Raw genomic sequence first — 13,361 nt, 5'->3', positions numbered from 1 at the left:
GAAATGTCTCCCCAAAGCACAACCATATTGTTGGTGATTTGGTCTGTACATGCAACAACAGGTAGGTAAAAAGGAACTGAGCGGGGCTTCCCATAGTGCAGGGGTAATTATTGCACCAAAACACCCTCCCCTCACAGCGAGGACAGTGTGAACCTGCCTGTGGGGCAGCAGTGGCAGCCTGTTCCTCTGCCTCCCATGTTCTGGAGCCTGGCACCACCACTGCCTGCAGGATCCCAGCAAAGTGCCAGTGGCGGAGCTGCTGACTGTGGCCCCATCCAGCTCCTGCTGCTGGCGGGCTGCTGGTGGTGGTGGTACCAACGAGGAAGGAGCAAGTGCCAGAGCCCCCTCGTGCTGTTCTTAGCCTTGTGCCTTGACGGGGATGGGCCACAGCCCTGATGTCACATGAGCTTGTGCCACAAAAGCCGCTGCTTGGAAGATAAAAAGATCACCTTGAGCTAGCAGTGGGCATCGCTGCAGGGAAGAGCCTGAGAGGAGCTTTTCTGCCTGCCCACCCAGGAGCAGCCCTGCCAGCAGTGTTATTGCTTCCCAGAGGAGGGGGCCCAGCGTTCTTGCTGGCTCAGCACAGCAGAGTATGGTGACAGGGAACTGTACTGGGGCAGGAGCAGCAGGCGTTCGTACATCACTTCCAGCTCCCTCCCCTTAGATCAAGGACCCTGCCCATGCCTGTCTCCCGCCCTGGAGGAGCTCCAGAGCTGGCCTGCTCCCTCTTGCGGGGCTCCCTGTGCCCCAAGCCCTTTCGTACACACAGGCTGCAGTGCTGTAGCTCACATCCGTTGTTGGAATGTGAAAGAAGAGAGCTCCAGAGTTGGCTGTTCCCATGGTCGCACCCCTGTGCTGGGCAGGGGACTGGGCTGGACACGCTTCCCAAGGGCAGCTGAATGCAACCAGCGGTTGTACAGTGGGACCTTGGGTAACAGTGGCAGGGAAAGAGCCACGTCTGGGTTGCTGCTGGGCAGGGCTGTGTCTGAGGAAGGTAGTGTTGTGTCTTGGCTACAGCCCACTTCCTTGCCCCCCAGCCATGGGCACCATGCATAGGGCCAGCTCCTGTGCTACAGCACCCAGCCAGGGCGGAGGAGCACAGGGACCCTGGTCGGAGCAGAGAGGTGAAACGCAGCTGCAGCTGGAGTACTCACTGACATCAGCTGCCCTTTTTCTGCTACCACCATCTAGGCTTACATCCAGACCCTGTCCCAGCGTGTGGCTCCAAGTGCCTGCCCTGCTCTGGGTTCCTCACTGGTGCTTTGGCATGTGCATGAGTCAGCTGCAGCCCTGGAATCTACAGAGGAATGTAAGGGCAGAGCCCTGCTCCCAGCCTGAGGAAAACAGACAGTGGCATCACAGGGTTCTTCGGAGCTGCCGGGAGGCTCAGGCCACCACAGTGGCTGTGTCCACACAGTGGGTGAAGCAGAGGGTACCCAGGTGCCTCCACAGCATCCTGCCACGTGTGGGTCCTCTCTGGATGGCCCAGGGGACAAGCAGGCACAAGGGCCTTGTGCCAAGACTGGAAGGAGCAGGCGGGTGCCAAGAGGTGGCAGAGAGATGGAAGGGGGAGTCAGGCACTGCCCTGCTCAGGAACTTGTAGGACCAAGGAGGAGGAAGGCTGCTCCTCTTAGCTAGCAGGGGTGTGGATGCAACAAGGGCTGCTCCAGGGACCACAACAGGAGAAAGCTTGGCTGCCTCCAGCCCCAGCCATAGGTGCCTACGTGGAGAAGTGAGGCTGGATGCAGCCCTGATCCCAGGCAAGTGCTGCCAGGGACTGTGGGCATCAGAGCCAGCCCCAAACCCCAGCAGACAGAGCCCAGGCCTGCGGGCAGAAGGAGCCAGGGCCACTGTGTGCCACGGCTGACAGAGAATAATGAGGCTTTGGTGCAGGCAGAGCAACCAGTGAAATGTGCTGGCCTTAAAGTACCACCAGGCCAACATCAGCATGCAGCACGTGTCCCCACGTGGCCTGTCCCCATCCCCAGGCAACTGATGGCCCAAAGCAGCAGCCCCTTATCCTACACCGCTCCATCAGGCACCCACTGTCAGCAGCGGAACATCCAGCCCCTGGCACCCACACTGGGGCGAGGGCTTGCCTTGGAGGGGCAGCAGGGATAGAGCCCTGCAGCCAGGCATGGCCACAGGACAGGCAGGGACAGGAGCAGGCAGGGTCCGTCTGAGCACACACCCCTGGGGAAGGGTCCCGTGAGAGAAGCAGCCCAAGGAAAGGTGTTTGTAAGCACAGACACAGCTGACATGAGAGCTCTGGCTGGAGGTAATGGGGAAGCTGGGGGAGGTTGACTGGGCACTGTGCTCCTGAGTAGCCCTGACACCCTGCATCCTTGGTTGTCACTAATGCAGACTGCCCAGCACAGGAGGAGCAGCAGTGCCCAAGGGCACCCCTGTCCCCAGCCAGCCATGTAGGCTGGAGCAGTGATGAGAACTTGGGTTCCCTCCCAGGGTCCCCCTCCTGCCCATCACCATCCCCTGCACCCTGCCTACGCCCCGGGGCTGGCGCTCCCTCCATACAGACGCACCGCACCGCACACACAGCGTCACAAACAACCATGCATTAGAAACTGAAATGCTGCTGGGAGGCTCCGGGGCTGCGTGGTTTGCTCCGGTGCGGCTGCGGCCCCACGGCACACGCAGCTCCGTCCATCGCACGCAAACAGTCCCGCGGGGTGAGTCTAGCCGAAAATGCCACCGAAGGTGGAGGCGATGACGATGCCCAGGATCACGCAGCAGATAATGATCATGATCTTCTTCTGCTCAGGTGTCCCAGCATCGGCAGCGAGAGAGGAGAGAGGGGACTGTGAGTTTGGAGGTCTGCAAACTGAGAGCTCCAGGCTGCACTCTGCCTCATTCCTGTTTCCTCGTGGCAGGATATGAGCAGCCCCCTGGGAGCCAGAGGGGCAGGGATGGGCACTCCAGCTCTCCCTTCAGCCCTGGGCTGGCAAAGCTGAGCTGGTAGCTCCTAGGTCCCTGAGCTGATACAGGACCAGGCAGCTGCCTCTGCACTCAGGGTCAGAGCTGGACCATGCCTGTTTACTGTGGTTTTTGTCAAGGGATGTGGCTCTCACAGCAGGCCTGGCCCACAGGATCCATCCACCCTGTCCCCTTTTCTCCCCCCCCCCAAGCAGCACCTCAGCCCATGGCTCATCGGCACTGTTCACACAGCTTGTGCCAGGGAGCTCTGCCTCAGTTGGTGACACCCGTGAGACCTGTGCTGCACCCCAGTGGTGTCGGGTAAAGCAGAGTCCAGGCACCTGTGAGTCTGTGCCATGCTGCCCGATCCTTGGGGCAGGCAGTGGGACAGGCAGTGGGGCAGGCAGTGGGGCAGGCAGGGGCCTGTCCCGGGGCAGAGGAGTCAGCCAGTGCCGTGACTCACCCGTCTGGCTTTGCTCTGGTACTTCACTGCTTTTTTGGTGTCAGACACAGCTCGCTCCACGTAGTCCACTGAGTGCTCCACGTTGTACTCGATGCGGTCAATCATCTCACCCTGCAGAACGCGGACAGAGCCCACAGGCCCGCACACACGCAGACGTGAGCTCCTTTCTGCTCTGCTCCCCAGCACCATGTGGATGTTGCCCTGCCCAGCAGCCCTGTGAGCGAGAGAGGGACCCTCAGTTGAAGCAGGCAGTGGATGCCCCATAGTGCCCTGGAGTCGGGGCTCTGTCCCAGAAGGGCTGGGACCTCTGTGCACATCCTAGCAGGGAGGCAAGAAAGGGTGAGGGTCAAGGGGTCTCCAGCCCAGTCTTGGCCTGGTAGCTGCCCTATCCAGTATCTCAGGTGACATCAAAGCCACAACAGGATCTACACTGACACACACTGCTGAAACCAGAGGCATGGCAGGGGAGCAGGGACCGCATCAGCAGTGCCACGTGGGATGCTCACAAAACCATGCACATGCAGGGACACCCAACTGCTCTCATCTGCACCAGCACCCTGCTGAAGGTGCAGGGCCCCACAGTGAGGCTGGCAAGGACTGCAGGGCCCTGCCAGAGCTCCTGCCCTGCTCTGCCGGCTGCAGGGCTGGGCAGGGAATGCAGACTGCTGTGGACATGGGGACACAGGCTGGTGTGAGCTCCCCGCCCTGAACACACAGGGAAGCAACCAGCAGGTCCTGCAGCAGCTGGAGACAGAGCCTGACAATTCATGTCACAGACAGGGTTGACAGGGGGGTGGTGGCTTGAAGCCCAGTGCTCTCCTGCATGGCACAGAGGGGCTGCAGAGCCGGAGGGTTCTGGCCAACAGCTCTGCAATGCTCATTTCTTGGCCTAATGCAGAGCATTGGGTGTTACCCCAAGGCACTGACTCCCACCAGGCTTCTGCTGCTCCCTGCCTTGCCTAAAGCTGCTGCTTCTCCTTCCCACCTGTGCCATGCCCGCACATCCCATGCCAGCACCACTGCCAGCCCGGCACTCTTCTGCTCCTGGTGCCAGCCTCCCACCCCACAGGGCAGTGCAGGGTGCTGGCACAGTGGCAGCCCTTCGAGCGGGTCAGGGAACTGCAAACCCCCCACATCTGTCCCCCAGGGCAGACAGAACAGGCACCAATGCTGCCTCACCACAACCACCCCTGCCTGCCCACGACAGGCAGGCCCTAGCACCACACGAGAGCCGCAGGCATGCAGGGCATGGCCATGCACAGCAGAGCATGCAGCACCGGCAGGGGCTCAGCGGGGCTTTACCTGCCACTGATGTCTCCTCGGGCCATGGCAGCATGGCGGGCAAGAAGTGGGGTGAGCAGAGACACCATACACGTGCCCAGCTCAGGGGCTGAGCACTGCGGGCTGGCGGCACGGCAGGGGCAGCCTGGCAGGACCACCACGTCTGGCGGCACCCCAAGCTCACCCAGCAGGGCCCAGTGCTCCAGAGGAGATGGAGACTCTCCATCTGCATGGCAGCCACCTGCTACCCTCCTCCTGATCCCATCACCGAACCTCTCACCCTGGGCATGCCGCACCCCTGACTCTGGGTGACTCAGGCCCTGAGGAGCCCAGTTCAGCCCCAGTGGTACCCACATGAGTCCCAGATACAGTTTTTCCTCTCAGCACCCACCCAGGCAGCCCCATCATCCTTCAATCTCCCCAGGCGAGCCAGCCACAGGACCGCAGTGTCTCCCTACCTGGCTCTCCACCAGCATGGCCATGTCCATGAACATGTCATGCAGCTCTCGGATGCTGTTCTCCAGTTTGATGATCTCGCTGTGCCGTGTCTCAATCTCATTCAGTGCCTGCTTGGTGATGTTTGAATCCATGATGATCTGCAAGAAGACAGGGCCACTGAGCAGTGTGCTTAGCCCCTCAGATGCTGGGCATCAAGAGGGGGGCACCCCACTCCATCTTCTGGCCCCTGCTCAGGCAGCATCCTCAGGCGAGACCCAAGAGCCCTGCTGCACAGGGCTGTGCTCAGCTCTCCACTGTGTCAGCACATTCACCACCCAGCCCCTTCCCAGGACGAGCCAGTGCTTACCCCAGAGGAGAAGATGGCTGGGTTGCCGCTCTCCAGCATGTCCTCCAGCTCCTCGCTGGTGGTGGTCCTCCCAGCTGGAAGTGACACAACACAGGTCAGCCATGAGCCCTTGCTACAGCCACAAGTCCTGCGGCCCTACTGCAGGGAGCTCCTGTTTCCATGGCATCTCCCTAGAGTGGAGTGCAGCAAAGCTTTCAGCCTGGAGAGTGCACCAGGTGGTTCAGGGAGCTGCCATCCCATAGCCTGACCCTGTACCAGCCCTCTGACCCTCTTTTTAGGGGAGTCAAGCAGTCAGCTTGGCCCAGCTCACCCAGAAAGCCCGTCTGCCACTACCTGTTCCTGCAGGGCAGCGAGTGGTGCCAAAGGACCAGCAGCCACCAGGACCCCGTTGGTGGGCTCAGAAGGAGGAGGGATTGAGAGCAGCAAGCCATGAGCAGGGATGTTGCAGATCCTGGGCTAGCTGAAGATGATGAGGACACTGGGCTCAGCAGGGCTTGCTGGCTGAGCAGGTGCTGCTGCAATTGCTGGGCTGCCTGAGTTTTAGCGCTGCAGCTGCCTATGAGAAACCAGGCTCTGTCCTTCCCCCTGCAACACAGCCCTCCTCCTTTGGGAGCAATTCAACCATTGTGCATGGTTGCCTTTCCTTCCTCATGGACACACTCCACACTCCTACACAGCACAGGGAGATTACTCGCTCTGTGGGTTACACTGATCCTCCAGCATGAATTTCAACATGTTCTTCAGGCTAACAGCAAGGTTAATTCCAGGTGAAATTCCAGCGCTCTGCAGAGATGCCAGCGCTGGGCAGGCCGATAAGGAGCAAATGGAGGAAGACAGGCAGGAGCAGCTCCCCTGCAACACACTGCCTGCAGGCTCTGTCAGTGCTGTCATCCTCCAGGATGAGTTCAGGGCACCTCTGAAAGGGGGATGGAGGAGATGTGGCAGAGTGCAGGGACAGCCCACAGGACAGTGCTCCTGCTTCCATTGCTGCTGCACCAGGGACTTGGGGAGACGCCAGAAACCTTGACCCTGGTCCAAACCTTCACCACAAACGTGTCACTGCCCAGGGAGCATCATGCAGGGACCTGCCTACCCAGCCGTGCCTGGCCACCACCCCACAGGCATGGTGCACACTGCCACCTTGTATGGGGAGTTCCTTAAACAGGGACATCTTCACGCTTCACTACATGTCTCTTTCTATGCAAGGTCCTGCACCTGAGGCAGGGCAATCTCCAGTACCAGCAGAGACTGGGGGAGAGAAAGAGGAAGGGAAGAAGGCAAGGAGGGAGGAAGAGAGAAAAAGGATGGATGGATGGATGGATGGATGGATGGATGGAAGGATGGATGGATGGATGGAAGGAAGGAAGGAAGGAAGGAAGGATGGATGGATGGATGGATGGATGGAAGGAAGGAAGGAAGGAAGGAAGGAAGGAAGGAAGGATGGATGGATGGATGGATGGATGGATGGATGGATGGATGGAAGGATGGATGGATGGATGGATGGATGGATGGATGGATGGATGGAGAGAAGCCCTGTGAAGAAGGACTCAGGGATACCGTTGGGTGACAAACAGGACATGGCCCAGCAGTGTGCGCTTGCAGCCCACAAAGCCAAGTGTCTCCTGGGCTGATCACCAGCAGTGTGACCAGCAGGTCGAGGCAGGGGATGCTCCTCCTCTGCTCTGCTCTCCTGAGACCCCCTGGAGCTCTGCATCCAGCTCAGGGGTCCCCAGCATAAGACAACGGTTTTAAACTGATCAAGGGTAGGGTGAGGTTGAACATAGGGAAAAAATGTGGTACCATGAGGGTGCTGAGGCGCTGGCACAGGGTGCCCAGAGAAGCTGTGGCTGCCCCATCCCTGGCAGTGTTCAAGGCCAGGTTGGACACAGGGGCTTGGAGCAAGCTGCTCCAGTGGAAGGTGTCCCTGCTCGTGGCAGCGGTTGGAGCTCGATGAGCTCTAAGGCCCTTTTCAACCCAAACCACTCTGTGAGTCCATGATCCTACGACATGAGTACAACAAAGATCCAAAGTCTCAGTAGAAAGGGCTGGAAACAAGTTATCTTGAACGTAGACCTGAGTCTACCACAGGAACAAGGCCAGAGTCAGGGCTGAAGACATAACCTCTGCAGCATGGCTCAGATAAGGGCTAGGTGGCCCAGGCCTAATCTTATACAGCTCTTGGACCCATGGGCAGAGGTGGATGTCCTGTGTGATGCTGGTCTAAACAGTGAAGACCTGTTAGTGCCCCCAAAGCTGTAAGAAGATGCAGCTCTACACGCATGGGTGGTCGGGGCAGTGTTACCCAGTGCTGTCCTGCAGCTCGGACAGGCTGACACTGCCTGCAGGGCGGTTGGCGTGAGCTGACTTCAGCCCAGCATGTCACAAACTGCCACCAGCCTCCCCATCTCTCCGGACCCTCCTGCTCAGCTGGCTGCAGGGGCCCACTCCCGCGCTGTGCTGGCATTTCCATCCAGTGAGACACTTCCAGCTCAGACAAACACTGGTCATTCCTGACATGAAAGTGTCACAGGAATCCTAAATCACCCATCTCAGCACCACGTGAGCTGCCCTGCTGAGCTGCCAGGGCCAGAGCAGCCCCGAGACCTTCCTGGCTGAAGGGCAGCCTGGGATACATGCACAGCTTGCCTCTCTGCACATCAGTTAACCTGGTCTTGCAGAGTGAGGCAGAGGCTGATTAATTCTCACAGGGCCTTTGAAGACAGCAGATGCCTTATTTTTGGCTCCTTGGTCTTGCATTTAACAAAACTGTTCATAAACACAAGTAGTGTCTGTGCAGCACCTCCACACCCACCAGAGAAAGCTCCTCTAAGCTTCAAATCCAATTTTTCCAGAGCAAAACCTCATTAGATTTATCATAATGGACAAAACAGCGAGGGAAAAAGCAAAGCAGCAACACTTCCCACCACAGGCAGCACAGAGGCTTGTGCTGGCGGAGCACGGCTTCCAGCAGCAGACGTGGGGACACGGCTGAGGGAGGCACGGTCCAGGCAGAGGACAGCCACCGAGCTGCTGTGCTGCCATCACCAACCCTGGGGCACAGCACATCCTGGGATCCCCCCATGGCATCTTCAGGGCAGACCCTGGGAGGGCTGTGGGGTGCCCCAGGGGGTGGCTATGGCCTGGGGCAGTGACTCTACACCACCATTTCTTCTGTGACTGTCCTACTTCCAGAGCAAGAAGCAGATCCCAGCAGGCTGGAGAAGCTCGCCAGGTATGGGGAGGCCTCCCCAGGGCAGCTGAGAAGTCCCTGCTCTCACACTTTCAAAGCCGGAGTGATTCGCTGGCTTCAATGTCAGAGCTCCCGGCTCTTTCTATCTTTGGATTCATCAGCTGAAAAGAGAGCTGAGGATTTCATAGAGCTTCCTGCAGTCACCACATTCCAGCTGAGCTCCATTCCAACTAACATGTCCAAGAGCCCCCAGAGCAGCAGGGACTGAAGGTCCCCACTGGGATACACCAGGACAAACAGAGCCCTCAGCCCAGGAAGCACTCCTGATAAAACCTCAATAATCTTGTGGCTTTTGATGAGCCCTTTTGTCAGAAGGGACTTCCCAGTGTCCTGACAGAGGAAGCCAGCTCTTGCAAAGGACTGTGCACAGGATTGTGTCCCTTCCCAGCACCATCCTGCCTCTGCATTTGCTTCACACCTCCCCGCAAAGGGGAAGCTGGTCCCTCACCATCACTAACTAGGACACCTCCTCTGCACCCAGCCACTGCACCATAGCATGTCCTGAGCAGCCTTTTCCTTGCACCTCCTCAGACTGCCAGGCACTGACAGCCCCACAGGATAAACAGAGCAAAGAAAGGGATCATTTAATATAGCTCCATAATTTAAGCAAAGCATCAGAGTCCTTCCAAAATCCAGGAGCAGAAAAACAAGAAGAAGGTTTTTTTCAGGTCTGCAGACAATAAGGACCTAAGTAAGCCCTTTCAAACTTTCTCTCTTAGAAGAGGGATACCTCAATTCCTGTTTCCATTCCAAGCCATTCCTCCGGCTGGAGGCGTGACAGCCTGGTGTTAGCTGACAAGTGAGCCGGTCAGCTGGAGCAGTGACACACTCATCATCCTGCTTTACATGAAGGCATTGCTGAGCTTCGTGTCAGCCAATCTTTTCATTCAGCCAGTGTGAATCATTTCCCTTATTATTATAGTTCATAAAGACTAATCTTAACAGGCTTGCATAGCCAAGCCTCCTTCTAGCCCTTCAAAGAAACTACCACGTGCTACTAGCATGCAGATTCCTGGGCATCTGCAGCTCCTGAAGGACATTCCCACAGGTGACTATCAAGGACACCATTCTGACCCAAAAATCTCCTACCTTGTTATTCACTGTGAGTTGTGAAAGGGAAGAAAACCACACATTTGCTTGTGAGAAAAAACTCAACCCTGGACTAGGATTGAGACCCTTTCATTTGAGCCCCCAGACCCATGAATACATCGGAAAAGGAGATTATTTGCAAAAATCTCTTTTAATCTCTGCATACCCTGACTTCTCCCTTGCTTGCTTGCTTATTCCCTTGATTACAGTGGTGGTGTGGTTCTTCTTTGCTGGCAGATGATTAAAACTAAACTCAGTGTCACTGATGGCCATGGAGAACCACCAGGACAGCAGGTTTTGTGGACAGGCAGGACCAGGCTTCTCCTGATCTCAGTGCATGCTGGTGACATCCTTGGAGGTGTCACCTGGCATCCACCTTTGGACACCGGAAGACACCACTACTGCTGTCAGGAGACACCAGGGTCCTGGGAGATGCCTGGAACAGGCATTGAGGCTTGTGCTCCTTGTCCAGCAAGGGAAACTGCTGGGAGCACTGAGTGCCCCCATTTCGAGAGGTCTGTTCTCTGGTTTTACATTTAGTTCAGTTCACTGGCAATGACAATCACCCAGAGGAAAGGCAAGGCAAGACATGGGAGTCAGGAATCCCCGCTAGCTTCTCTGAATTCAAAATTAGCTGTAACCAAGGAAGAAATTATCCTCCCTGTGCTCTTTGCGCTCTCTACCCAGCAGTTAGGAAAACCTGAGGGGAGATTTTTTTGTGCTTTGCTGGATACAGTCTGACACTGAAATGCAAATACCACCACATGAAGTCCCCGCTCATTGCAGGGGGGTTGAAAGAGATGACCTTTGAAGGCCCCTTCCAACTCAAACCATTCTATGACTCTGTGATTCTGACTATCTGCCAGCAGGAGCTGTGTCCTGGTTGCTCCCATGGGTGAGAACGCAGCCCCCACGCACTGTGGGTTTCCAAAAGGGAGCTCTGCACAGTGGTAGGAGCTGCTTGGATCTGTGGGAGCCCCAGTAGGACATGACCCCACAGCCTGGCTGCATTCCCCCTCCAGGTTTACTCACTGATCTCCAGCTGCCTCTGGATCCTGCCCTTGCAGCGCTCCCGGTAGTCAGTCTGCGTGGCGTTGTACTCGGACATCACCTCCACAAACTTGCGTGACAGCGTTGAGTGCTGCGGAGGGGAGAGGAAGGGAGAGTGGGGTGAGGGTCCTGCAGGAAGGGGTCTTGCCACCCCCGAGCTGGGGCAGGCTCAGCCCTGGGCACTCCCTGCACCTCTAGCAGCCCAAAAAGCATTTTGAGCCCAAAAGCTGGTCCAAGGAGTGTGACGAAGTGCAAGGGGCAGCAGGTGATGTGGCCCCAGGGGCATGGACCAGATGCACTCCTCACCCAAGCCCAACCCAAGCACAACCTTCAGCCCCCAGAAGACAACCTGGTGGTGGCAGCAGACCTGGGAGTCATGGTTGGCACCACCCTCCTCACCCATAGCACAGCTTGTGGCCAAGCAGCCCGGAGCTGAGGCCACAGCGGTGTCCTGGGTCTAGCCGTACTGACCTTGCCACACTGCCAGGATGTGCTGGACCTGGCACAGGCACAGGATGGGCATGCAGCAGTCACTCTGTGGTGCCAGGGTTGGGCGGGGAGGTCCTGGGGGAACCCTATGCCTTGAGCATCAAACCCCTGACCTGTCTGCACACAGCTGGTGGAGGAAGCCCAGGACTGGGGCACACAGACTTGGCCAGGGCTTGTCCGGGGCAGCTGTCCTCACTCCAGAAGTGTGGTCCCACTTTTCCTCCTCACACTGGAAGGCTCCTCCGGGCACCAGCCCCACAGGGACACAGTGGATGACCGCCCGGCCCAGGCTGAGCGAGCTGCCAGCCCTGCATGCAGAGCATGCTCACCTTGCGAGGCTGCTTTCCCTCCTCCAGGAAATGCACCAGTAAACCTTAGAATTACACTTGACCAGGGTGCTGCTGAGCATTGGCTCCCCCCGAGCTGGCTGCTGCACCTGGGGAGCACCCACGCTGGGGCCCACCTTGCTGTCTGACCCAGCTGTCAGGATGAGCTCTACAAACAGCCCTGCAGATGGTCAGGAAGGGCAGGACAGAGCATCACATGCATCCTTCATCCAAACACATCTCTTGAATTAGCCCTTTCCCCGATATGCCAGAAATTGAGTTTCACAGTATCATGGACAGTTGAGGTTGGAAGGGATCTTCAAAGATTCAGTCCAACGCTCCCTCTCCCCCCAAAGTAAGCAGGGGCATCTTCCACTAGATCAGCTTGTGGGAACATTAAAGCCTTTGGACTGCTCTTCAGGGCTGTGGAAGGCTTTGTTTGGAGGTAGTTTTCCTTGCAATTAAAAAAGGGATGCATTTCTTGTTCTTGATAGTGGTTGGGCTGTTTATAAAGATGCAGAAAAACCCATCCCACCATTGGGAGCTTCATTCTGACCAATGACACTTGCGCAACATGAAGAACCACCAGCAGTGGGACATGGGGCTCAGCCATGCAGCTCTGCTGGTGCTGGCTGCCCTCACATCATGCCAAGCTCCTTGCCCTCCATGGCTGCTGGCAGCAGCGTTCCAAACAGCATGTTTCTGTCCCCTCAGCTGTCCCAGCAGGAAAGGCTGGCAAGGGGGTGTCACAGGTCACCCTTGGTGAGACTGACGTTATGTCATCCTGAAACATGTAATGGTGGCTGGAAACGGGCTGTGGACCCTTCCCAGTGCTGGGGGAGAGTGGAGAGGGTGATGACCCAAGGGGATGCTGGCACTGTGCCGCTCATTAGAGCTGTGAGCGCACAGACTGGCAGAGCTCAGCCCTCACCGGCAGCTGTGAGCTCACACAGGGCACAGACAGGGCTCAGGCTGTTCTCCTGCTGCAAAGCAGCAGCTTCTCAGGGCATGAGGGGTATTCATGACAGGATCATGGACTCACAGAATCATTTGGATCAGAAGGGACCTTCAGAGACGACTCAGCTCCAACCCCTGCCACGGGCAGGGACAGCTTCCACTGGAGCAGCTTGCTCCAAGCCCCTGTGTCCAGCCTGGCCTTGAACACTGCCAGGGATGGAGCAGGCACAGCTCCTCTGGGCACCCTGTGCCAGTGCCTCAGCACCCTCATGGTACGACGTTTCTTCCCTATGTCCAACCTCACCCCACCCTCATGGGTTTAAACCCATTGCCCCTTGTCCTGTTCCTGCGGGCCCTGGTCAAAAGTCTCCATCTTTCCTCTAAGCCCCCTTGAAGTCCTGAGCAGCCACAGGAAGGTCTCCCTGGAGCCATCTCTTCCTTGGGCTACAGAGCCCCAACTCTCTCCCGTTTCTCCACAGCAGAGCTGTCCCAGCCCTTGGACCATTTTGGAGGCTTCTCTGGATCAGGGAGACCAGTGCAACGCAGCATCTCTGTAGTGTCAGACATGCCCAGGGCACACCAGCATTCAGATGTCAGTACACCCAGAGCAGCCCCTTCTCCATGCGACAGCACTGGAGACTTCTCGAAGATATACTTGTGTTTGCTTTGCAGTTACTCCGAGCAAGCAGCAGCTCGGTATTTATGGCAGAGACTCAGAGG

The 13,361-nt window shown here is 57.5% G+C and overlaps 1 protein-coding gene across 1 annotated transcript in view; it reads right to left on the bottom strand.

Moving 5' to 3' along the window:
* Window positions 1-2,682: 2,682 nt before the first annotated feature.
* The window catches only part of STX1A (syntaxin 1A), a gene marked incomplete at its 5' end in the record, with an annotated part of 56,459 nt that continues 45,780 nt past the window's right edge, over window positions 2,683-13,361 (bottom strand). The window contains 5 exons of the mRNA XM_080629983.1: window positions 2,683-2,771; window positions 3,395-3,505; window positions 5,134-5,271; window positions 5,481-5,554; window positions 10,852-10,960. Of these exons, the coding sequence (XP_080486109.1) occupies window positions 2,694-2,771; window positions 3,395-3,505; window positions 5,134-5,271; window positions 5,481-5,554; window positions 10,852-10,960 (510 nt within the window). The 3' untranslated portion in view covers window positions 2,683-2,693. The remainder of the gene's footprint in view (window positions 2,772-3,394; window positions 3,506-5,133; window positions 5,272-5,480; window positions 5,555-10,851; window positions 10,961-13,361) is intronic.

This window comes from Psittacula echo (genome assembly GCF_963264785.1).
Source record: "Psittacula echo genome assembly, chromosome: 15".
Lineage (NCBI taxonomy): Eukaryota > Metazoa > Chordata > Aves > Psittaciformes > Psittacidae > Psittacula > Psittacula echo.
Note: the sequence above shows the minus strand (reverse complement) of the source record. Positions and strands in the feature narration are given on the sequence as shown.